This window comes from Centropristis striata, chromosome 3, assembly GCF_030273125.1.
Source record: "Centropristis striata isolate RG_2023a ecotype Rhode Island chromosome 3, C.striata_1.0, whole genome shotgun sequence".
Lineage (NCBI taxonomy): Eukaryota > Metazoa > Chordata > Actinopteri > Perciformes > Serranidae > Centropristis > Centropristis striata.
The window spans coordinates 1,223,649-1,248,146 of NC_081519.1; the positions used below are offsets into that span (position 1 = coordinate 1,223,649).

Sequence of the window (24,498 nt, forward strand, 5' to 3'; positions counted from 1 at the left end):
GTGTTTCAGCTTAATTCATTAGAACTCTGCACATGTTACAGCAGATTTCACATTCTGTTTTCAGTCAGTGTGGCTGGAAAGATGTTAGAATTCAATCAATCCATTTAAAATCCACAAACACAAAGAAAGGGAACACAGTGATCCAACAAAACTAATAAATACATTTCATGAACAGTGCAGCCAACATAAAGCGGACTTTGTTTCCTGGTACTTTTACGTCCAGTTAACCTAAGATTATGACTGAGCTGAAGCAGTTCTGTCAGGAAGAATGTCCAAAATTCCTTCTGAACGTTGTGCAGGTCTGATCAGCAGCTACCAGAAGCATTTGGTTTAGGTTATTGCTGCCAAAGGAGGTTGGACCAGTTATTAAGTCCAAGGATTCACTTACTATTTCCACCCGCACTATTAATGTTGTGATGTGTGATGATGTGGTCAGTAAAGACATGAAATATTGTAATTGTGTGTGAGGTATGACATGTTGACTCACATGTTAACTTACTGTTAAATTGTGAAAGTTTGAATGATATTCTTTCACTAATTGTCAGTAAAGTTGTTAATAAAATCAACAGATGATAACCTGCTGCTGTTTTGTGTCTTGTTCTCTCCATCAGATGTCTGTAAACTGGAACTGGACACAAACGCAGCAAACAGAAAACTCAAACTGTCTGACAGCAACACGAAGGTGACACGTGTGGAGGAGGATCAGCCATATCCTGATCATCCAGACAGATTTGACTGGTATCCTCAGGTGCTGTGTAGAATTGGTCGGACTGGTCGCTGTTACTGGGAGGTTGAGTGGAGAGGAAAAGTTGATATCTCAGTGTGTTACAGGGGAATTGGCAGGGGAAGAGACAGTTATGACTTTGTGTTTGGAGGGAATGATCAGTCCTGGAGTCTGAGGTGCTCTGATGAAGATTACTTTGTCTGCCACAATAACATTAGAACAGACCTCTCCTCCTCCTCCTCCTCCTCCTCCTCTGGTAGAGTAGCAGTGTATGTGGACTGTCCTGCTGGCTCTCTGTCCTTCTACAGAGTCTCCTCTGACTCACTGATCCACCTCCACACCTTCAACACCACATTCACTGAACCTCTTTATCCTGGGTTCAGGATCTGGTCACCTGGTTCTTCAGTGTCTCTGTGTCCTCTGCAGGTCTGAGACTCTCTTCTGTGGACAGAAACTCTGCTGAGTGAAATCATTTCAGTCTGCTCACCATCACTCACAACCTGCAATGTAAAGCAGATCTGTCTCAGACTCAAACACAAAACTTTCATTTGTCCGTGATGATGATCAACATTTTCCTTGTTTCACTGGAAACACTTTAAGTATATCTTTTTTCTTTTTTGTTCAATGCTTATAAATGCTCACTATGCTGTCTATACACTTCATCTTGAGTGCCATCTTTTGTTTATGTAATCGTGTTCATATTTGCTGACATTGACTGTGCTACTTTTATGTCTGTATTTTGCACCAAAATAGGGTTGACTGTAAAACGTTAGGGTTATTATTATCTGACCAACAAGACCAACTCAGTGCTATTGAGAGAGACCAACTAAAACGTGTATCATTCATTTATTTGATTTGTTTAACTGCAATGTGATTGATACAGGCTAGCGGGCTAGCGTTTGTGTTTCAAATGTCAAGTGATCCACAGGTTCTGCTTCTCGGTTTACCCAGTCCTCATCTTAAAGGGTCTCATTAGAGATCAAAGCTGCTCAGTATTCTCACATTTGCTGCTTGAAAGAATATATTGCTCAGATGGATTGATAATGCACCTCCAACAATTGGGGGCTGGCAAAGTGATATTTGACTTCATCTGGGCACCCTTCTTCAACACTCACAACTATTGAATTTAAATGGGATGGTAGATGGCAATAAGGGAAACAGGCTAACTGATGTTTTTGGGTTATAAGGCAGGACATTACTTTACGTATAATTATTATTATTTTTAATATATATATTTTTTTCCTTTCAAAATACATAATTTTCTCTCGAAATGGAAATTGAGATTATTGTAAAAATAGTTTTTTTTACTACTTACTACTCTTTTTTTCCCAGATGTATATATTTAGATGTATATAATTGTAATGGGACCGAGCATTTTCATTGTATTGTCTGTATTGCATAATAAGTAGTTGGATATTTGTTTTTTTGTGGCCACAGTTTGTTGTTTGTTGTTTTTGTCTATATTGGAACATGCAATAAAAATATTACTCAAAAAAAAAAAAAACATTTCCAGGTTTGTTGTATTGCCAGTTTGCATTGCCACTGTTCTCATACCAGCAGGTTGACGTTACTGGGTTCTGCTCGCTCATTCGGCTGGAATCTGAAAAAATGTTCCCACACCACAACGGCTTTTAAACCAATTCCATTTATTCCACCAAACTTTCTGGAGTTGTGCAGCCGTCGGGAAATTTAGCTTTGAGTAACACACTCACTGTGCTTCAGCTGGCTAGTGTCTGCACTGTGTGTGTGTGTGTGTGTGTGTGTGTGTGTGTGTGTGTTTGTGTGAGCCCTGCCTCCTGCACAGAGCAGGCTGAGTGACATGGGAGGTAAAGAAGCAGCACGATTGGCCAAAATGTTGATGGCTTATGTAAACAAACACGCATGTAAATGACAATAGATCGAGTCCTGAAAAAAACTATTGTGTCCATTTTATATATCAAACAATAAGTCGAACTAGTAATGATCATGCATAAAAATGAGGAACTGCCAAAATGTCCTCACTTCCCAAAAATGTCCTCACGTCACCCGGTCCTCACTATGTAGGAAGTACAAGTATACACACACACACCTACAATTGTATCCTGGACCTAAAAGCAAAGTATTTACCCTCAAACAGGCCTAGAAGTGAGGTCCGGTCAAAATGTCCACACTTCCCAAAAATGTCCTTACTCTGTTGGTTGAATATGTTTAGCGGTCCTCATTATGTAGGAAGTACAAGCACACACACACACACACACACACACACACACCCACCCACAATTGTATCCTGGACCTTAAAGCAAAGTCAGGCCTAGAACTGAGGACTGGCAAAAATGTCCACACTTCCCATAAATGTCCTCACTCTGTTGGTTAAATAGCGGTCCTCACTATGTAGGAAGTACAAGTATTCACAAACACACACACCTACAATTGTATCCTGGACCTCAAAGCAAAGTATTTACCCTCAAACAGGCCTAGAAGTGAGGACCGGCCAAAATTTCCTCACTTCCCCTTAAATGTCGTCACTATGTTGGTTAAATAGCGGTCCTCACTATGTAGGAAGTACAAGTATTCACAAACACACACACCCACAATTGTATCCTGGACCTTAAAGCAAAGTCTTTACCCTCAAACAGGTCTAGAAGTGAGGACCGGCCAAAATGTCCTCACTTCCCTAAAATGTCCTCATTCTGCTGGTTAAATACATTTAGCGGTCCTCACTATGTAGGAAGTACAAGCACACACACACACACACACACACACACACACACACACACACACACACACACCCACAATTGTATCCTGGACCTTAAAGCAAAGTCTTTACCCTCAAACAGGCCTAGAAGTGAGGACCGGCCAAAATGTCCTCACTTCCCAAAAATGTCCTCGCTCTGTTGGTTGAATATGTTTAGCGGTCCTCACTTTGTAGGAAGTACAAGCACACACACACACACACACACACACACACACACACACACACACCAACACACCCACAATTGTATCCTGGACCTTTAAGCAAAGTCAGGCCTAGAAGTGAGGACCAGCCAAAATGTCCTCACTATCCCTAAAATGTCGTCACTCTGTTGGATGAATACGTTTAGCGATCCTCTTTATGCAGGAAGTACAAGTACAAGTACACACACACACACACACACACACACAATTGTATCCTGGACCTTAAAGCAAAGTCAGGCCTAGAACTGAGGACTGGCAAAAATGTCCACACTTCCCATAAATGTCCTCACTCTGTTGGTTAAATAGCGGTCCTCACTATGTAGGAAGTACAAGTATTCACAAACACACACACCTACAATTGTATCCTGGACCTTAAAGCAAAGTATTTACCCTTAAACAGGCCTAGAAGTGAGGACCAGCCAAAATGTCCTCACTTCCCAAAAATGTCCTCACTCTGTTGGTTAAATCTGTTTAGCGGTCCTCACTATGTAGGAAGTACAAGTACACACACACACTCGGATCCACACACCCAGTGTTTAAAAGTGAAGCGAACTCCTCTCACTCTTTTAATTTTACACTTAATTTCTACTCATTTATTTGCGTCTCTTTGATCGATTACGGTCGGCGCCTCGACTGTTTTTCATCCTGAGCTGATGTTTTTTTTTTATTTCTCTCTATCCCATTTATAAATGATTTAGTGAGTTAAACAGTAATACATTATGTATTTACCATTCTAAATGGCCTATAAACGGTTTATGAATGTTGATTAAACATTAATAAACTATCTGTTTATCATTTATAAATGATCGTTATGTAAAGTGTTACCGATAAAACTTTTGAAAATGCAGATAAAAGTTTTTAGTCTTGCTTGAGGTGTTCTTTTGTCTTTTTTTAAAATATAGTTTAAATGCTAAATGGGCGTTACACGTTTTCCAAATGCCTTCTGACATTTAACTGATCAGTTGTTTCCGTTCTGCCGGAAAAAACAAAAGAAGAAGAAGAAGAAGAAGAAGAAGAAGAAGAAGAAGAAGAAGAAGCTCTTTCCACTGTCTGAGATTACTGCATTACACTGCCATCTTCTTACCAAAGTATGTTTATGCAGTTGATGGAAAAGTCTCTAATTCACATTTTCTTTAATGCACATTTGCTTCAAAATTTGCTTCAACTTTAGTGGAAACACGGCTACAGATTCACCCTGGGCTGCACAAATTGAGATGTAGATTTTATTCATCCTTATCCAAGATTTTGCTTAAAATTCACTTTGAAATAAATAGGAACATGGCTAATAAAAGACTCTTAGCTTGCTGTTAGAAAGGCGAAGCAGCAACAGCAGGAAATGTTTTGTTTCAGCAGTAATTTAACAGAGAACATGACGTGTTGGTGGCGTGTATGTACAAATTACCAAAATGTTTTTTTTTTAAATTACCCCCCAAAATATGTGAAACTAACAAAAAATATAAAATTACCCCAAAAAAGATGTAAAATTACCAAAAAAAGATGTAAAATTATCCCCAAAAGATGTAAAATCACCAAAAAAATGTTAAATTACAAAAAAGATTTAAAATTACAAAAAGAGATCTTAAAGTATCCCAAAATATGTAAAATTATCCAAAAAAACATGTAAAATCACCAAAAAATTTAAAATTACCAAAAACATGATGTAAAATTACCCGAAATATCCCGTGGCTATTCCATGGATATTTTTTCCTATTGGTTTGTTCCAAGTCACGTGACTTTCAAGGTCCCGGCGGTAAGAACAAAAAACATGGCGGACAGTTCTCTCATTTATAGTGAAAAAATCAATATTTTGACTTTTTCTGCATAAAAATGGATTTTGATCACATTTCTAGCGAGAAATATATGTTTTATTTTCTAAATATTCACTCAGTGAATGTACATAATCACTTTGTATGTTGGAATAGCCACGGGATGTGACTGTCATTAACTTGCATTGTAGCCAAATCCGTGTCAGTTTCACGGAAATTTGAGTGATTCCGTGGCTATTCCACGGATTTTGAGTGAAGCAAATCCGTGGCTATTTCACGGATTCCTGTGAGACCATGTTGACAAAATACTCCCTCCCACATACAAATCCCTCCATTCCCTTCACCAGGCAGCAGACTTTTTGGAAACAGAGCTTTCGGTGCCCCTCTTACCCAGCCAACATTTTTAAGTGGGGCCCATGTGGGTACAAAGTGGGCTAAATAATGGGTCCTGTATGGGATTCTCAGATCACACCCATATGGGATTGTCCGCTGGTTCCATGGTGGCCCCAAGCCAGTTGCCCATGTGGGTTTAAGGTAGGATGACACAAGGTTTTAGGTAGGCCCCAGCTGGGCAAAGCAGACAAGACTCATCTTGGTCCCAGCTTTAAGTCCTATGTGGGACCTACATGGGGACAGTATGCAGTGGTGGTTCTACACAGGGGCCTCCAGGGGCCACTGCCCCTGTGAAGAAGCCTTTGGCCCCTGCTGTGGCCCCTGTGTCAAATTAATGATAAAATGATCAATTTATAACAATGAACAATGGAACAATTCTAACCTTTTTTTTGTTCAAACAATATCTCATTGTACACAAAAGGAACCCAGAATGTTACATTGTATAATAGTTTAACTCTCTGGAGTCTTATAGGGATATTTTGTCCATTTTTGAATCCTTTTCATGTCTTTACATGTCTTTGTAAGTCATTTTGTTAATTTTGTTGTCTTTTTTAGTTATTTTGTGTCTTTTTTTTGTCATTTTGTGTCTTTTTTGTCATTGGTGTCATTTATGTGTCTTTTTTGTGTCTGTTTTAGATATTTTGTGTCTTTTTTGGTCATTTTTATGTCTTCTGTGGGTTTTTTTTGGTTATTCTGTCTTCTCATTTTGTGTCTTTTTTGGTCATTTTGTGTCTTTTTCAAGACATTCAAAGATTTTGAATGCTTAAATATCATCTTTGCCATTTTTTCATGTGCTAATGTGCCCCTCTGATTAAACACTGGCCCCTCCTTGGCCCCCACAGTAAAACTGGTCTGGAACCGCCACTGACAGTATGGGCCGAAATATGGGTTGCAAGTGGGATTGTCCACAGGTTCCATGTTGGCCGAATGCTAACTGACCATGTGGGTTTAAGGCAGGATTACACAAGGTGTCAGGTGGGCTCCAACTGGGCAAGATATGCAAGACCCTTTTTTGTCCCAGCTTTAAGTCCTATGTTGGTCCTAAATGGGGACAATGTGAGCTGAAACATGGGTGGACAGTCTAGTGCTGTAACTCGCTCCGTAGACATGTTTTGATAAGGATGATTAAAAGTGCTTCATGTTATTTTGTACTGTCATTTATTAAACCATGTATTTATTATATAAAATCAATAATTTATGAGTTTATGAGGTCCATGCAGTTCAAAGTCCTGCAGTAAATCCTCCCTTGATAACATTAGATAAAAGTTTATTGATCCCAGAGAACAAATGCAGGTGTTGGAGCAGCACAAAGACAGAAGTAAGTCCAGAAACTGAATATATGTTTTTGTGAACAACCTTGATATGTTGCAGAAGATGTGTGTAGATGGAGCTGTTTGTAGTTTGAGGGACTAAACTGGTTCACTACCTGTGAAAAGGTCTTTTAATATGATGTTTAATCTGTGTTGGGTTGGTCAGTTTTTTTATTAGCGTGTCATAAAGTGCTGTAGAATCACGCTCCACATGTTTTATAAGGGAGATTAAAAGTCAAAGTCTCTCTCTGGTTACTTCACTCTGTCCCTCGTTGTGATGCAGATGCTACCTCCGTGTTAAACTTTTGGTAAGTGACACTTGTTTTAGGATTCTCAGCTGATCTCTGATCTCATGTTAGTTTAATCAGACTGCAAAATGCAGAAATTCAGACGTTTGTGTGTGTAAAACTGCAGTTTGTAATAAGAAGAGCTCAGCTCTGTGCTAACAGTTAGCCTCCATGTTCAGGATCACCCGCTGCTCTAACAACAGAAGCACAATGATTTATATTCAACAGTGTTTAAAAATGACTAAAAACACTGACTCATCAAAGTAGTCGCTTGTTTGTTTAATACGGCAGTTTAAACGAGAACAACACACCTGATTTTATAAATTCTTTGTTTTGTCTGTACAATCTTCATCTGTAGAGTAATAGTAACTAGAAAATTTCTAAAGAAATTTTGATTGTGTGCTTGCCTCTGGACCGTGACTCTTGTGGCTTATCAAAAGGGGAGGGGATTAAACAGGGACTTTCTGCTGAGTACACTGACACCTCATACAAGTCTCCAGGACAAATGGTTCAAGAGTTAGTAAAAGGGGGCGTGGCTAATAAAAAGGGGCGGGGTAATCAATCACCAGTTAAACAGGGACTCTATGCAGAGTAATCTGACACCTTATACAAGTTTCTAGGACAAACAGTTCATTAGTTATGAAAGGGGGCGTGGCTAATCAAAAAGGGCGGGAATTCATGAAACATTGTTATGTAGAACTGGTAAATGATGAACCATCATCATGCATGACAAGTTTGAGGCAGATTGGACAATGTATGGTCAAGTTATAAGGTCTCATTTTTTATGAAGAAATGCCATGTCTGTTGAGTTACAGTTAACTGTTTTCAGTTAAAATGTCTGTGTTGGAGGAGGGGGGGCTGTGGTAGCTAAGCAACCAGTTGGCCAGGTGGAGTCGACCAATCAGAGCAGAGCAATCAACTGAAATTAACTGAAGGTGGAGACAGTTCTGCCACACTGAGCAGCAAGAGGTCGACAAACTGAAAATTCTGGCCTTGAACAGAAAGCATTTTTGGCAAAACCATAATACCTATCATTGATCCGACTTCACTTTGAGCGTCCTGAGTTCTTCCTGAACGTCTACATATGGTTTTTTTTTAAGAAAAATGAAAAAAATAGCTTTGTTAGAGCGATCTAAAAAAACTGTTACAAATCCCTTTTGCCAAAATCTTCCTGCGTTTTTAATATGGGAGCCAATGAGGCTGTTGGTGGTGTTGGTGGCGCATCTGGGCGTCCTACCCCAAAACTATAACTCTGACAGCTTTACCAGAGGATTGTGAGGGAGAAGACTAAATTTCCTACGTTTCTATGTATAAATTATTTCTGTAGAGTGGAATTTGCGGCCTGGAGCGCAGTTTTCAAATTTATTTTTTGACAGTTTTTTCTCTCCCTCTACACTCTGGCAATGATGTCACACACTGTGACACGAACATTCCGTGCAATACACACCCATTATAATCTCAGAATTTCTCCAAAAATGATCATGGTCATTGAACAGGGATTGATAAAAAACTATATGACCTATCGAAACGTGGATTAATACACTGATACACAAGACTTGTGTCTACTGTTTAAAGTTTAAATGGAGTCTCTAGGTGAAATTATGCCGGAGAAATAGACATTTAAAAATCTCCAATTATTGTTCTTTTTCGCTCATTTTCTTTCGCCCGTCCCATTCATTTCAATACAAAATTTTTGGCATTTTTTCACGATTTACGTCACAAAAAATTCGTATTATGTAGAGAAAAGTAATAGCACACCGATCCCGATCAAACCGCACGTTTTGATATATAATTTGTCCTTCACCTCTTCAAGTTGTAGGACTAGTAGCGGGACGAAATTGCGTCCGGAAGAGGAAGAAGAAGAAATCCACAGTATAACAGTAGTGCTCGGTGTGATTGCCCCGAGGCCCTAACTATCAGATAAATGTAGCAGTGGCGGTTCTACACAGGGGCCTACAGGGGCCACTGCCCCTGTGAAGAAGCCCTTGGCCCCTGCTGTGGCCCCTGTGTCAAATTAATAATAAAATGATAAATTTGTAACAATGAACAACAGAACAATTCTGACCTATTTTTTGTTCAAACAATATCTCATTGTACACAAAAGGAACCCAAAATGTGTACATTATATAATAGTTTAATTGTGCAATAACAGCTAAATATAAAGATCATTCTCACTGTGCTGCACTTTCAAAATAAAAATAAAAAGTAATTGTGCACAAAAATGAGAAATGTCATTGTCGTACAAAAATAACTGTTAATGTTGGTGAGTCTCAGTGTTTCAATCAATGTAGTTCTTCCAAATATGAGACTTTTAGCTAAAATAAAGGTTTTGATGCTTAAATATCATTTTTGACGATTTTTAATGTGCCCCTCTGATTAAACACTGGCCCCTCCTTGGCCAAACAGTAAAATTGGTCTAGAACCGCCACTGAAATGTAGTGCAGTAAAAGGAGAAAGGAACACAAGATGCAAATACTCAAAGTACAAGAAATTGTGAAACTCAGGGCTAAATGTTATTTTGTCATTTATTATTTGTGTATTTGATATAAAATCAATGATTTATCAGTTTATGGGTCAATACAGTCCAAAGTCCTGCAGTAAATCCTCCCTTTATAACATTAAATAAAACTATTATTGATCCCCAGAGTACAAATTCAAGTGTTGGTCCAACAGCACCAAAGACAGAAGGAAGTACAGAAACAGAATATATGTTTTTTTATATGTTTTTCAACCTTGATATGTTGCAGAATATGTGTGTAGATGGAGCTGTTTGTAGTTTGAGGGACTAAACTGGTTCATTACCTGTGAAAAGGACTTTTAATATGATGTTTAATCTGTGTTGGGTAGGTCAGTTTTATTATTGGCGTGTTTTGATAAAAGAGATTAAAAGTCAAAGTCTCTCTGGTTCTTCACTCTGTCCCTCGTTGTGACGCAGATGCTACCTCCGTGTTAAACTTTGGGTAAGTGACACTTGTTGAATGTTTCTCAGCTGATCTCTGATCACATGTTAGTTTAATCAGACTGCAAAATGCAGAAATTCAGGCGTTTGTGTGTGTAAAACTGCAGTTTGTAATAAGAACAGCGCAGCTCTGTGTAACACAACACATCAGATTTTATAAACTCTTTGTTTTGTCTGTAAAATCTTCATCTGTACAGTTACTGTAACAGTTAGATAAATGTAGTGAGAAAGGGGAATAAATAAAGGAGAAAGGAAGACAAGATGGAAATACTCAGTTTAAGTAGAAGAAACTGTAAAACTACAAAAATGCTTCATGTTATTTTGTACTGTCACTTAATAAACCACGCATTTATGATAGAAAATCAAACATTTACCAGTTTACAAGGTCCGTGCAGTTCAAAGTCCTGCAGTAAATCCTCCCTTTATAACATTAAATAAAACTTTATTGATCCCCAGAGAATAAATGCAGGTGTTGCAGCAGCACAAAGACTGAAGGAGGAGTAATCTGATTCCATCTACTATAATACATCAATACAGTCATTTATCCAGTGGAAAATGTAATTAAAGTTAATCTGATAAAACAGTTACATGATAGGTGCCCCATCCAGAGGTGACCCAGAGTAAATGAAGTCATAATATTTTATATAATAATAAATGTTGATAATTATTAATAACTTCTGACCCACATAAGTGGTGCTCAGGTGTGAGGCAGAGTAAACCCCAACAATTATTACTGTTAAAACATGGTTATTATTGCTAAATAAGTGTTGTTGTTGTCTAAACCTGCTCATTTAAGTTGCTTGTTTCAAATAATTAATAATAATAATAATAATAATAATAATAATAATAATAATAATGATAATAATAAGACATTAAAATAATAATAAATACTAATTTTGTCACAAATATGTGCAACGTATTATAAATCAAATATGATCCTATTAAATCATTTCACACACTTTAGTATTTTATAGATAATTAAATATATTTTACCTGTACAAGAGGTTAAATAAAAAGTCTTTGTACAGATGTCATTTTAAGACAACATTCCAAAGTTTTTTGGAACTGGGGTTATGTTCAGTAAATATGAAGAAATTAAACCCAGACATTGGATGTTTTATACCCAAGAAGCCTGATAACATTCAGAACTTAAATAATGGTACCATGGTACATGGTTGTAGTCGTACAGGTCTGTGAGATAAGGTGCACTCACATTATTCCTGATTTTGCATTGTTTTTATTTTCCATATTGTTTGGTGATCTCTTAAACTACATACTTTCAATTTGGAACACTTATTAATGCCTGACTTAATAATTATAACCAAATTACCATGTCAATTTTTATTAAAGGTTGAAATGAATTTGGAGTTATTTTCATAGAAGAGGTTGGCATAAGTCATTATCATAATCACAACATTTAATGGACAGCATGTATATTCCAAAAAACATTTATTTATAAGAAAGCAAAGTAAAAGAAAACACTGTTTAATCCAAGCAGACTATTTATGTGTGTGTGTGTGTGTGTGTGTGTGTGTGTGTGTGTGTGTGTGTGTGTGTGCAGTTTTTCCCCTAGATTTTTTTGTAGCAACAGCAATGGGGGTCTGCGGGCATGCCATCTTGAAAAATAACCCTTTAAAATGGTATCTTCTGATGTTTTTGGGAAAGAATGAACAGATTGAGACTTAACAACATTACATAACAATGAACAGAGTCAAGGCTTATGCTGAGACCGGATCATTGTGCAAATGTAATTGCTGTTCTTTGCTGTGTCTTGGGTTCATAACTTGGAGACCCCTGTTGTGCCAGAGGTCCTTTTGACCAATGAGGTTCTCATACATAGGTGTGAAACTGGGAGGGATCCTGGGGAACTGAGTTCTGAAGCTGAAGATACAAAGACTCTGACTGAATTAATTCAGCAGCTGAGCATCTTCCAGAGAATATCGTCACTGTTGTTGTTGTTGTTGTTGTTGTTGTTGTTGTTGTTGTTGTAGTGACAGAGTGAATCTCTCTCTGCAGGTGTGGACTCTGCTATGGATCAGTGTGAGGACAGAGAGGAGGGAGACCCTCCCTCTGAAACTACTCTGTGTTGGGAACATGACAGCCAGACCAAAGCTAAGAGGTGAGTTGAGGATCTCTGTCCAGGACTATTCTTCATTGAGCTCAGCACTCAAAATCACTCCACCATCATTGTTCACATCAGACACTGAACTACAGAATGTATACATAATGTCTCTCCTTATTGGACAACATTACTATCAACCATTGTGGTCACCCTACAAAATAAATTCCTGCTGCACACTGCATTGAATACAGTTTTAAACTGTACATTGAGGAGTGTCTAAATTAAATGATGATCATGAATCTTAGAAAATGTTACAAATGCCTTCTGGGAACAGTGCAGAATTTATCTTGTGTTTCTATCAGGAGGAAACTGGAAAAGCCTGAACCCAGCTGTGTGTCCATGAGTGACCGGTCTATGGGTACTCCTGTTGTCTTCAACGATGAGCGCCACTATGTTGATCAAAGGTGGGGTTTGATAAAAGACAAAATCATGTGTTTCAGTCCGACTGTTAGTTGTGAAATCTCCAGTTTCTAAACCTTTACTGACTCAGATGAAGTTCTCAAAGCCCCAAAAGTCTTAGTCAAACACATAAACACTGGGAACTGCCCAGTACAACCAGTGTGACACTGAGCAGCTCCACTGGAGCAGCTGGGGGTTTTGGGTGTTTTGCTCCAGGGCAATTCAGCAGGGTACAATGAGAGAGAGTTTTATAATGTAGGGTTGTTGAGAGGTATTGGGACTAAACCAAACTGACTGGTGAAGAAAACAGTGAGGTGAAAACAACAAAAAGCTGCAGACTGAGCTGTTGATTCTCAGTCGGATCAGCAGGACGAGTAGCTTGAAATCTGGGTCCACTACAACCTCTCAGATACAACAATGGGGGCAAAAGGTTCAGATGGCTTGTCTGAGGGGTTCAAATAACACTACAACTTGTCTAAATGGATATTGATCGTGAATCATGCAAGCTGTGATGTTTCTTGTCGGTTCAGAGCAGAATTTATCTTTTGTTTCTATCAGGAGGAAACTGGAAAAACCTGAACCCAGCTGTGTGTCCATGAAGAGTCACCGGTCTATGGGTACTCCTGTTGTCTTCAATGATGAGCGCCACTATGTTGATCAAAGGTGAGGTTTGATAAAAGACAAAATCATGTGTTTCAATCCGACTATTAGTTGTGAGATCTCCAGTTTCTAACCCTTTACTGACTCAGATGAAGTTCTTAAAGCCCCAAAAGCACATTAACACTGGGATCTGCCCAGTACAACCAGTGCGACACTGAGCAGCTCCACTAGAGCAGCTGGAGGTTTTGGGTGTTTTGCTCCAGGGCAATTCAGCAGGGTACAATGAGAGAGAGTTTTAGGGTTTGTGAGAGGTATTGGGACTAAACCAAACTGACTGGTGAAGAAAACAGTGAGGTGAAAACAACAAGAAGTGCAGAATGAGCTGTTGATTCTCAGTCGGATCAGCAGGATGAGTAGCTTGAAATCTGGGTCCACTACAACCTCTCAGATACAACAATGGGGGCAAAAGGTTCAGATGGCTTGTCTGAGGGGTTCAAATAACACTACAACTTGTCTAAATGGATATTGATCGTGAATCATGCAAGCTGTGATGTTTCTTGTCGGTTCAGAGCAGAATTTATCTTTTGTTTCTATCAGGAGGAAACTGGAAAAACCTGAACCCAGCAGTGTGTCCATGAAGAGTCACCGGTCTATGGGTACTCCTGTTGTCTTCAACGATGAGCGCCACTATGTTGATCAAAGGTGAGGTTTGATAAAAGACAAAATCATGTGTTTCAATCCGACTATTAGTTGTGAGATCTCCAGTTTCTAACCCTTTACTGACTCAGATGAAGTTCTTAAAGCCCCAAAAGCACATTAACAGTGGGATCTGCCCAGTACAACCAGTGCGACACTGAGCAGCTCCACTGGAGCAGCTGGAGGTTTTGGGTGTTTTGCTCCAGGGCAATTCAGCAGGGTACAATGAGAGAGAGTTTTAGGGTTTGTGAGAGGTATTGGGACTAAACCAAACTGACTGGTGAAGAAAACAGTGAGGTGAAAACAACAAAAAGCTGCAGACTGAGCTGTTGATTCTCAGTCGGATCAGCAGGACGAGTAGCTTGAAATCTGGTTCCACTACAACCTCTCAGATACAACAATGGGGGCAAAATGTTCCGATGGCTTGTCTGAGGGGTTCAAATAACACTACAACATGTCCAAATAGAATATTAATCATGAATCATGCAAGCCCTGATGTTTCTTGTAGGTTCAGAGCAGAATTGATTTTGTATTTCTATCAGGGACTAACTGGAAAAACCTGAACCCAGCTCTGTGTCCATGAAGAGTCACCGGTCTATGGGTACTCCTGTTGTCTTCTCAAAAGCTTCTCAAAGCACCAAAAGTCTTAGTCAAACACATTCACACTGGGATCTGCCCAGTACAACCAGTGTGACACTGAGCAGCTCCACTGGAGCAGCTTGAGGTTTTGGGTGTCTTGCTCCAGGGCACTTCATCAGTGAACAGTGAGGGAGAGTTATATGATGGAGGGTTGGTGAGAGCTGTTGGGACTCAATTGACTGGTGAAGAAAAAAGTGAGCTGAAAGCTACAAAAAGCTGCAGACTGAGCTGTTAATTCTCAGTGGGATCAGAGTCATCTGATTCACGTTTCACCTCCTTACATCTCCTCATGGATCTTTACGGACGTAATGTGAGCTCATTCTTCATGATTCCTCCACAGAGTGGACCAGGAGAGCTCAGTGGTTCCCGGTGGTCACTCTGCCCAGCAGCATCAAACGCACCTGGACTCCATATTTAGGGTCTGTACATGTACAACAGCTACTTTTACACCTATTCTGGTCACAATCATTTCCATGCTGCACTGTTTAGACAAATGGACTGTTAGTCTGTCCAACATGGAGCTGATGTTTGCTTCTGGGATTTTCATTTGATTGTGTTGTTTATATAATATTCTGTTCCAGCTACTGGAGGAGGACATCGTCACTTTTGTGAAGAACGAGCTGAAGAAGATCCAGAAGGTTCTGAGTCCAGATTACCCAGACTGCTTAGAGAGTCAGAAGGAGGATGAGGAGGTGTTAAAGGGTGAGGATGAGGAGCAGAGAGGGAGAAGCAGAGAGGCATTTGTGAAGATCACACTTCACTTCCTGAGACGAATGAAGCAGGAGGAGCTGGCTGACTGTCTGCAGAGCAGTAAGTGGATTTCTCTAAAATTTAACATGATAAAAGATGAAAAGGAAGCAACATGGGCAATGTTTACATTTCCAGTCTCTATGCTGGACTGACTCTACTGCTACACATCTGCATCAGATTAGAAGCTGTTTGTCCTCAACTGATGAGCCGAATAAAACTGACCGAGGAGCAAAAACTCTACAGTCACACTCACATGTTGCATTAAAGGATGCACTCACTGATTTCATCTGTTGTTTGTTCATTCAGGAACTCGTGCTGCAGTGTGCCGACGTAGCCTGAAGTCTGACCTGAGGAAGAAGTTCCAGTGTGTGTTTGAGGGGATCTCTAAAGCAGGAAACCCAACCCTTCTGAATCAGATCTACACAGAGCTCTACATCATAGAGGGAGGGACTGCAGAGGTCAATGATGAACATGAGGTCAGACAGATTGAAAAGGCATACAGGAAGCCAGCCAGACCAGAAACAACAATCAGACGAGAAGACATCTTTAAAGCCCCACCTGGAAGAGATAAACCAATCAGAACCGTGCTGACAAAGGGAGTGGCTGGCATTGGGAAAACAGTCTTAACACAGAAGTTCACTCTGGACTGGGCTGAAGACAAAACCAACCAGGACATCCACTTTATATTTCCATTCACTTTCAGAGAGTTGAATATGTTGAAAGAGAAAAAGTTCAGCTTGGTGGAGCTTGTTCATCACTTCTTTCCTGAAACCAAAGAAGCACGGTTTGAAGAGTTTGATGTTTTGTTCATCTTTGACGGTCTGGATGAGTATCGATATCGTCTGGAATTTCAAACCACTGAGATCCTGACTGATGTCACAGAGTCCACCTCAGTGGCTGTGCTGCTGATAAACCTCATCAGGGGAAAACTGCTTCCCTCTGCTCGCCTCTGGATAACCACACGGCCTGCAGCAGCCAATCAGATCCCTCCTGGCTGTGTTGACATGGTGACAGAGGTCAGAGGGTTCACTGACCCACAGAAGAAGGAGTACTTCAGGAAGAAATTCAGAGAAAAGGAGCAGGCCGGCAGAATCATCTCCCACATAAAGAAATCACGAAGCCTCCACATCATGTGCCACATCCCAGTCTTCTGCTGGATCTCTGCTACAGTTCTGGAGAAGCTGATGAAAACCAGAGAGGGAGGAGAACTGCCCAAGACCCTGACTGAGCTGTACATCCACTTCCTGGTGGTTCAGTCCAAAATGAAGAACATCAAGTATGATGGAGGAGCTGAGACAGATCCACACTGGAGTGCAGAGAGCAGGGAGATGATTGAGTCTCTGGGAAAACTGGCTTTTGATCAGCTGCAGAAAGGAAACCTAATCTTCTATGACTCAGACCTGAAAGACTGTGGCATCGATATCGAAGCAGCCTCAGTGTACTCAGGAGTGTTCACACAGGTCTTTAGAGAGGAAAGTGGACTGTACCAGAACAGGGTGTTCTGCTTCGTCCATCTGAGTGTTCAGGAGTTTCTCGCTGCTCTTCATGTCCATCTGACCTTCTTCAACTCTGGAGTCAATCTGATGGAAGAAAAACCAACAACCTCCAACTGGTTTATCCTACTACTGAACAAACCTGACCCAACTAGTCTCTACCAGAGTGCTGTTGACAAGGCCTTGCAGAGTCCAAATGGACACCTAGACTTGTTCCTACGCTTCCTCCTGGGTCTTTCTCTGCAGACCAATCAGGATCTCCTCAGAGGCCTGCTAACACAAACAGGAAGTAGCTCACAGAACAATCAGAAAACAGTCGAATACATCAAGAAGAAGATCAGTGGGGATCTGCATGTAGAGAGAAGCATCAACCTGTTCCACTGTCTGAATGAACTGAATTATTGTTCTCTAGTGGAGGAGATCCAACAGTCCATGAGATCAGGAAGTCTCTCCACAGATAAACTGTCTCCTGCTCACTGGTCAGCTCTGGTCTTCATCTTACTGTCATCAAAAACAGATCTGGACGTGTTTGACCTGAAGAAATACTCTGCTTCAGAGGAGGCTCTTCTCAGGCTGCTGCCGCTGGTCAAAGTCTCCAACAAAGCTCTGTAGGTGCTCACACTATCCAGATTAAATGTAGTTTCTATTGTTTGTATTTGTTCTCATGTTTTTCTGATTCCTTTTCCAGGCTCGGTGCCTGTAAGCTCTCAGAGAGAAGCTGTGAAGCTCTGTCGTCAGTCCTCAGCTCCCAGTCCTCTAGACTGAGACACCTGGACCTGAGTAACAACGAACTGCAGGATTCAGGAGTGCAGCATTTTTCTGCTGGACTGAAGAGTCCGCACTGCAGACTGGAAACTCTCAGGTCAGAATTCTACTGTTTTTTAGAAGCTTACAGCTGTTTTATTTTGAGCTCCATTAGTGTTACAGTTATGAACATCTAGCAAGGTTTACGCTTACTGTGTGTGTATGTGTGTTTAGTCTGTCAGGCTGTATGATCACAGAGGAAGGCTGTGCTTCTCTGGCCTCAGCTCTGAGCTCCAACCCCTCCCATCTGAGAGAGCTGGACCTGAGATACAATCATCCAGGAGACTCAGGAGAGAAGCGTCTGTCTGCTGGACTGATGGATCGCAACTGGAGACTGGAAACTCTCAGGTATGGACAGGCAGGTGGACAGGTGGACAGACAGCAGCTCTCACTGTGTCTGTGTCTCTAAGAGTGTCTATGGTTCACGTTTAATGGTGATATGAAGTCGATTGTGTCTGTGTCTCTTCCTGCAGGGTGGACCATAGTGGACTGCAGTGGTTGAAACCTGGTCTGAGGAAGTGTGAGTGTGTTTCAGCTTAATTCATTAGAACTCTGCACATGTTACAGCAGATTTCACATTCTGTTTTCAGTCAGTGTGGCTGGAAAGATGTTAGAATTCAATCAATCCATTTAAAATCCACAAACACAAAGAAAGTGAACACAGTGATCCAAAAAACTAATAAATACATTTCATTAACAGTGCAGCCAACATAAAGCAGACTTTGATTCCTGGTACTTTTACATCCGGTTAACCTAAGATTACAGCTGAGCTGAAGCAGTTCTGTCAGAAAGAATGTCCAAAATTCCTTCTGAATGTTGTGCAGGTCTGATCAGCAGCTACCAGAATTTTGGTTGAGGTTATTGCTGCCAAAGGAGGTTGGACCAGCTATTAAGTTCAAGGGTTCACTTTCTTTTTCCACCCGCACTATTAATGTTGTGATGTGTGATGATGTGGTCAGTAAAGACATGAAATATTGTCATTGTGTGTGAGGTATGACATGTTGACTCTCATGTTAACTTACTGTTAAACTGTGAAAGTTTGAATGATATTCTTTCACTGATTGTCAGTAAAGTTGTTAATAAATCAACAGATGATAACCTGCTGCTGTTTTGTGTCTTGTTCTCTCCATCAGATGTCTGTGAACTGGAACTGGACACAAACACAGCAAACAGAAAACTCAAACTGTCTGACAGCAACACGAAGGTGACACGTATGGAGGAGGATCAGCCATATCCTCGTTATCCAGACAGATTTGACTGGTATCCTCAGGTGCTGTGTAGAACTGGTCGGACTGGTCGCTGTTACTGGGAGGTTGAGTGGAGAGGAAAAGTTGATATCTCAGTGAGTTACAGAGGAATCAGCAGGGGAGGAGACAGTTATGACTGTTTGTTTGGAGCGAATGATCAGTCCTGGAGTCTGAGGTGCTCTGATGAAGGTTACTTTGTCTGCCACAAAAACATAAGAACAGATCTCTCCTCCTCCTCTTCCTCCTCTGGTAGAGTAGCAGTGTATGTGGACTGTCCTGCTGGCTCTCTGTCCTTCTACAGAGTCTCCTCTGACTCTCTGATCCACCTCCACACCTTCAACACCACATTCACTGAACCTCTTTATCCTGGGTTCAGGTTCTGGTCACCTGGTTCCTCAGTGTCTCTGTGTCCTCTGCAGGTCTGAGACTCTCTTCTGTGAACAGAAACTCTGCTGAGTGAAATCATTTCAGTCTGCTCACCATGACTCACAACCTGCAATGTGAAGCAGATCTGTCTCAGACTCAAACACAAAACATTCATTTGTCCGTGATGATGATCAACAATTGATCAACACATGATCAACAATTTTCCTTGTTTCACTGGAAACACTTTAAGTATATCTTTTTTCTTTTTTGTTCAATGCTTATAAATGCTCACTATGCTATCTATACACTTCATCTTGAGTGCCATCTTTTGTTTATGTAATCGTGTTCATATTTGCTGACATTGACTGTGCTACTTTTATGTCTGTATTTTGCACCAAAATAGGGTTGACTGTAAAACGTTAGGGTTATTATTATCTGACCAACAAGACCAACTCAGTGCTATTGAGAGAGACCAACTAAAACGTGTATCATTCATTTATTTGATTTGTTTAACTGCAATGTGATTGATACAGGCTAGCGGGCTAGCGTTTGTGTTTCAAATGTCAAGTGATCCACAGGTTCTGCTTCTCGGTTTACCCAGTCCTCATATTAAAGGGTCTCATTAGAGATCAGAGCTGCTCAGTATTCTCACATTTGCTGCTTGAAAGAATATATTGCTCAGATGGATTGATAATGCACCTCCAACAATTGGGGGCTGGCAATGTGATATTTGACTTCATCTGGGCACCCTTCTTCAACACTCACAACTATTGAATTTAAATGGGATGATAGATGGCAATAAGGGAAACAGGCTAACTGATGTTTTTGGGTTATAAGGCAGGACATTACTTTACGTATAATTATTATTGTTTATAATATATATATATTTTCCTTTCAAAATACATAATTTTCTCTCAAAATGGAAATTGAGATTATTGTAAATATTTTTTTTTTTTTTTACTACTTACTACTCTTTTTTCCCCAGATGTATATATTTAGATGTATATAATTGTAATGGGACCGAGCATTTTCATTGTATTGTCTGTATTACATAATAAGTAGTTGGATATTTGTTTTTTTGTGGCCACAGTTTGTTGTTTGTTGTTTTTGTCTATATTGGAACATGCAATAAAAATATTACTCAAAAAAAAAAAAAAGCATTTCCAGGTTTGTTGTATTGCCAGTTTGCGTTGCCACTGTTCTCATACCAGCAGGTTGACGTTACTGGGTTCTGCTCGCTCATTCGGCTGGAATCTGAAAAAATGTTCCCACACCACAACAGCTTTTAAACCAATTCCATTTATTCCACCAAACTTTCTGGAGTTGTGCAGCCGTCGGGAAATTTAGCTTTGAGTAACACACTCACTGTGCTTCAGCTGGCTAGTGTCTGCACTGTGTGTGTGTGTGTGTGTGTGTGTGTGTTTGTGTGAGCCCTGCCTCCTGCACAGAGCAGGCTGAGTGACATGGGAGGTAAAGAAGCAGCACGATTGGCCAAAATGTTGATGGCTTATGTAAACAAACACGCATGTAAATGACAATATATCGAGTCCTGAAAAAAACTATTGTGTCCATTTTATATATCGAACGATAAGTCGAACTAGTAATGATCGTGCATAAAAATGAGGAACTGCCAAAATGTCCTCACTTCCCAAAAATGTCCTCACGTCACCCGGTCCTCACTATGTAGGAAGTACAAGTATACACACACACACCTACAATTGTATCCTGGACCTAAAAGCAAAGTATTTACCCTCAAACAGGCCTAGAAGTGAGGTCCGGTCAAAATGTCCACACTTCCCAAAAATGTCCTTACTCTGTTGGTTGAATATGTTTAGCGGTCCTCATTATGTAGGAAGTACAAGCACACACACACACACACACACACACACACACACACACACACACACACACCCACAATTGTATCCTGGACCTTAAAGCAAAGTCAGGCCTAGAACTGAGGACTGGCAAAAATGTCCACACTTCCCATAAATGTCCTCACTCTGTTGGTTAAATAGCGGTCCTCACTATGTAGGAAGTACAAGTATTCACAAACACACACACCTACAATTGTATCCTGGACCTCAAAGCAAAGTATTTACCCTCAAACAGGCCTAGAAGTGAGGACCGGCCAAAATTTCCTCACTTCCCCTTAAATGTCGTCACTATGTTGGTTAAATAGCGGTCCTCACTATGTAGGAAGTACAAGTATTCACAAACACACACACCCACAATTGTATCCTGGACCTTAAAGCAAAGTCTTTACCCTCAAACAGGTCTAGAAGTGAGGACCGGCCAAAATGTCCTCACTTCCCTAAAATGTCCTCATTCTGCTGGTTAAATACGTTTAGCGGTCCTCACTATGTAGGAAGTACAAGCACACACACACACACACACACACACACACACACACACACACACACACACACCAACACGCCCACAATTGTATCCTGGACCTTAAAGCAAAGTCTTTACCCTCAAACAGGCCTAGAAGTGAGGACCGGCCAAAATGTCCTCACTTCCCAAAAATGTCCTCGCTCTGTTGGTTGAATATGTTTAGCGGTCCTCACTTTGTAGGAAGTACAAGCACACACACACACACACACACACACACACACACACACACACCAACACACCCACAATTGTATCCTGGACCTTTAAGCAAAGTCAGGCCTAGAAGTGAGGACCAGCCAAAATGTCCTCACTATCCCTAAAATGTCGTCACTCTGTTGGATGAATACGTTTAGCGATCCTCTTTATGCAGGAAGTACAAGTACAAGTACACACACACACACACACACACAATTGTATCCTGGACCTTAAAGCAAAGTCAGGCCTAGAACTGAGGACTGGCAAAAATGTCCACACTTCCCATAAATGTCCTCACTCTGTTGGTTAAATAGCGGTCCTCACTATGTAGGAAGTACAAGTATTCACAAACACACACACCTACAATTGTATCCTGGACCATAAAGCAAAGTCTTTACCCTCAAACAGGCCTAGAGGTGAGGACCAGCTAAAATGTCTTCACTTCCCTAAAATGTCCTCACTCTGTTGGTTGAATACGTTTAGCGGTCCTCTTAATGCAGGAAGTACAAGTACATACACACACCAACACACCCACAATTGTATCCTGGACCTTAAAACAAAGTCTTTACCCTCAAACAGGCCTAGAAGTGAGGACCGGTCAAAATGTCCTCACTTCCCAAAAATGTCCTCACTCTGCTGGTTAAATACGTTTAGCGGTCCTCACTATGTAGGAAGTACAAGTACACACACACACTCAGATCCACACACTCAGTGTTTAAAAGTGAAGCGAACTCCTCTCACTCTTTTAATTTTACACTTAATTTCTACTCATTTATTTGCGTCTCTTTGATCGATTACGGTCGGCGCCTCGACTGTTTTTCATCCTGAGCTGATGTTTTTTTTTATTTCTCTCTATCCCATTTATAAATGATTTAGTTACTTAAACAGTAATACATTATGTATTTACCATTCTAAATGGCCTATAAACGGTTTATGAATGTTGATTAAACATTAATAAACTATCTGTTTATCATTTATAAATGATCGTTATGTAAAGTGTTACCGATAAAACTTTTGAAAATGCAGATAAAAGTTTTTAGTCTTGCTTGAGGTGTTCTTTTGTCTTTTTTTAAAATATAGTTTAAATGCTAAATGGGCGTTACACGTTTTCCAAATGCCTTCTGACATTTAACTGATCAGTTGTTTCCGTTCTGCCGGAAAAAACAAAAGAAGAAGAAGAAGAAGAAGAAGAAGAAGAAGAAGCTCTTTCCACTGTCTGAGATTACTGCATTACACTGCCATCTTCTTACCAAAGTATGTTTATGCAGTTGATGGAAAAGTCTCTAATTCACATTTTCTTTAATGCACATTTGCTTCAAAATTTGCTTCAACTTTAGTGGAAACACGGCTACAGATTCACCCTGGGCTGCACAAATTGAGATGTAGATTTTATTCATCCTTATCCAAGATTTTGCTTAAAATTCACTTTGAATTAAATAGGAACATGGCTAATAAAAGACTCTTAGTTTGCTGTTGGAAAGGCGAAGCAGCAACAGCAGGAAATGTTTTGTTTCAGCAGTAAATTATTTTATTTTATAATAAATATATCAACATCGCCTCAACTTCTACTCTTACACAAACAACACAGATCTACATTAGAACCAAACCCTCTACTGCAGGGTTAGGGCTATCAAATCCTGCATCAACTACAAAATACTCCCTCCCACATACTAATCCCTCCATTCCCTTGACCCCCAGTACCTAGCTCCATCCCCTTCACCAAACGGAGCTTTCGGTGCCCCTCTTACCCAGCCAACATTTTTAAGTGGGGCCCATGTGGGTACAAAATGGGCTAAATAATGGGTCCTGTATGGGATTCTCAGATCACACCCACACTGCAAAAAAGCCAACTTGTATTTTTTGGCCTAAAACAGTGATTTAAGTTGGTAAAACTTGGAAATATAAATATAAATGATTGACATTTAGGGCAATAATGTAAGTTAGCACAACAAAGGAAGCCAGTTGTCTGCTCAAAAACAAGTTGGTGAGTTGTTGTTACTTATATCTTTAAGTTGGGGTTCACAACAAGGGACAATAGTTCTGATAACTCTTATTTCTTTGTTGTGAAATGCTGGAAAGCGGTGAAATTCGGTCATTAGCGAAAGCTAGCGGCTAACTGATGCTAGCGGCTAACTGATGCTAGCGGCTAACTGACGCTAGCGGCGCTGCTTGTTGCAGCTACAAGAGTAGCCATTAGCGTATCAATGCTAACTCAAAATTGTGGTCACAACATTAGCTGACATTTCATAGCGGTGTTACAATCGTGTTGAGTTGACAAAAATCTGAATTCAGAGTTGAGCAAACTCAAAAAAAACTTAAAATATTTAGTTTAATTGTCCAACTTGAAATTTTTATTGAAATTTGTTGCCTTGAAATTTTGAGTTCACCCAACTTTTCTTTTTTTGCAGTGCATATGGGATTGT

The 24,498-nt window shown here is 40.2% G+C and overlaps 1 protein-coding gene across 1 annotated transcript in view; it reads left to right on the forward strand.

Moving 5' to 3' along the window:
* Positions 1–24,498, forward strand: part of LOC131969113 (uncharacterized) — a 41,856-nt gene that overhangs the window by 6,200 nt on the left and 11,158 nt on the right. The window contains exons 8-21 of the mRNA XM_059330266.1: positions 612–1,150; positions 12,413–12,492; positions 12,798–12,899; positions 13,453–13,557; positions 14,092–14,196; positions 15,170–15,248; positions 15,411–15,639; positions 15,886–15,943; positions 16,283–16,478; positions 16,836–16,890; positions 16,978–17,680; positions 17,761–17,934; positions 18,051–18,224; positions 18,350–18,396. Coding sequence (XP_059186249.1) covers positions 612–1,150; positions 12,413–12,492; positions 12,798–12,899; positions 13,453–13,557; positions 14,092–14,196; positions 15,170–15,248; positions 15,411–15,639; positions 15,886–15,943; positions 16,283–16,478; positions 16,836–16,890; positions 16,978–17,680; positions 17,761–17,934; positions 18,051–18,224; positions 18,350–18,396 — 2,646 coding nt within the window. The remainder of the gene's footprint in view (positions 1–611; positions 1,151–12,412; positions 12,493–12,797; positions 12,900–13,452; positions 13,558–14,091; positions 14,197–15,169; positions 15,249–15,410; positions 15,640–15,885; positions 15,944–16,282; positions 16,479–16,835; positions 16,891–16,977; positions 17,681–17,760; positions 17,935–18,050; positions 18,225–18,349; positions 18,397–24,498) is intronic.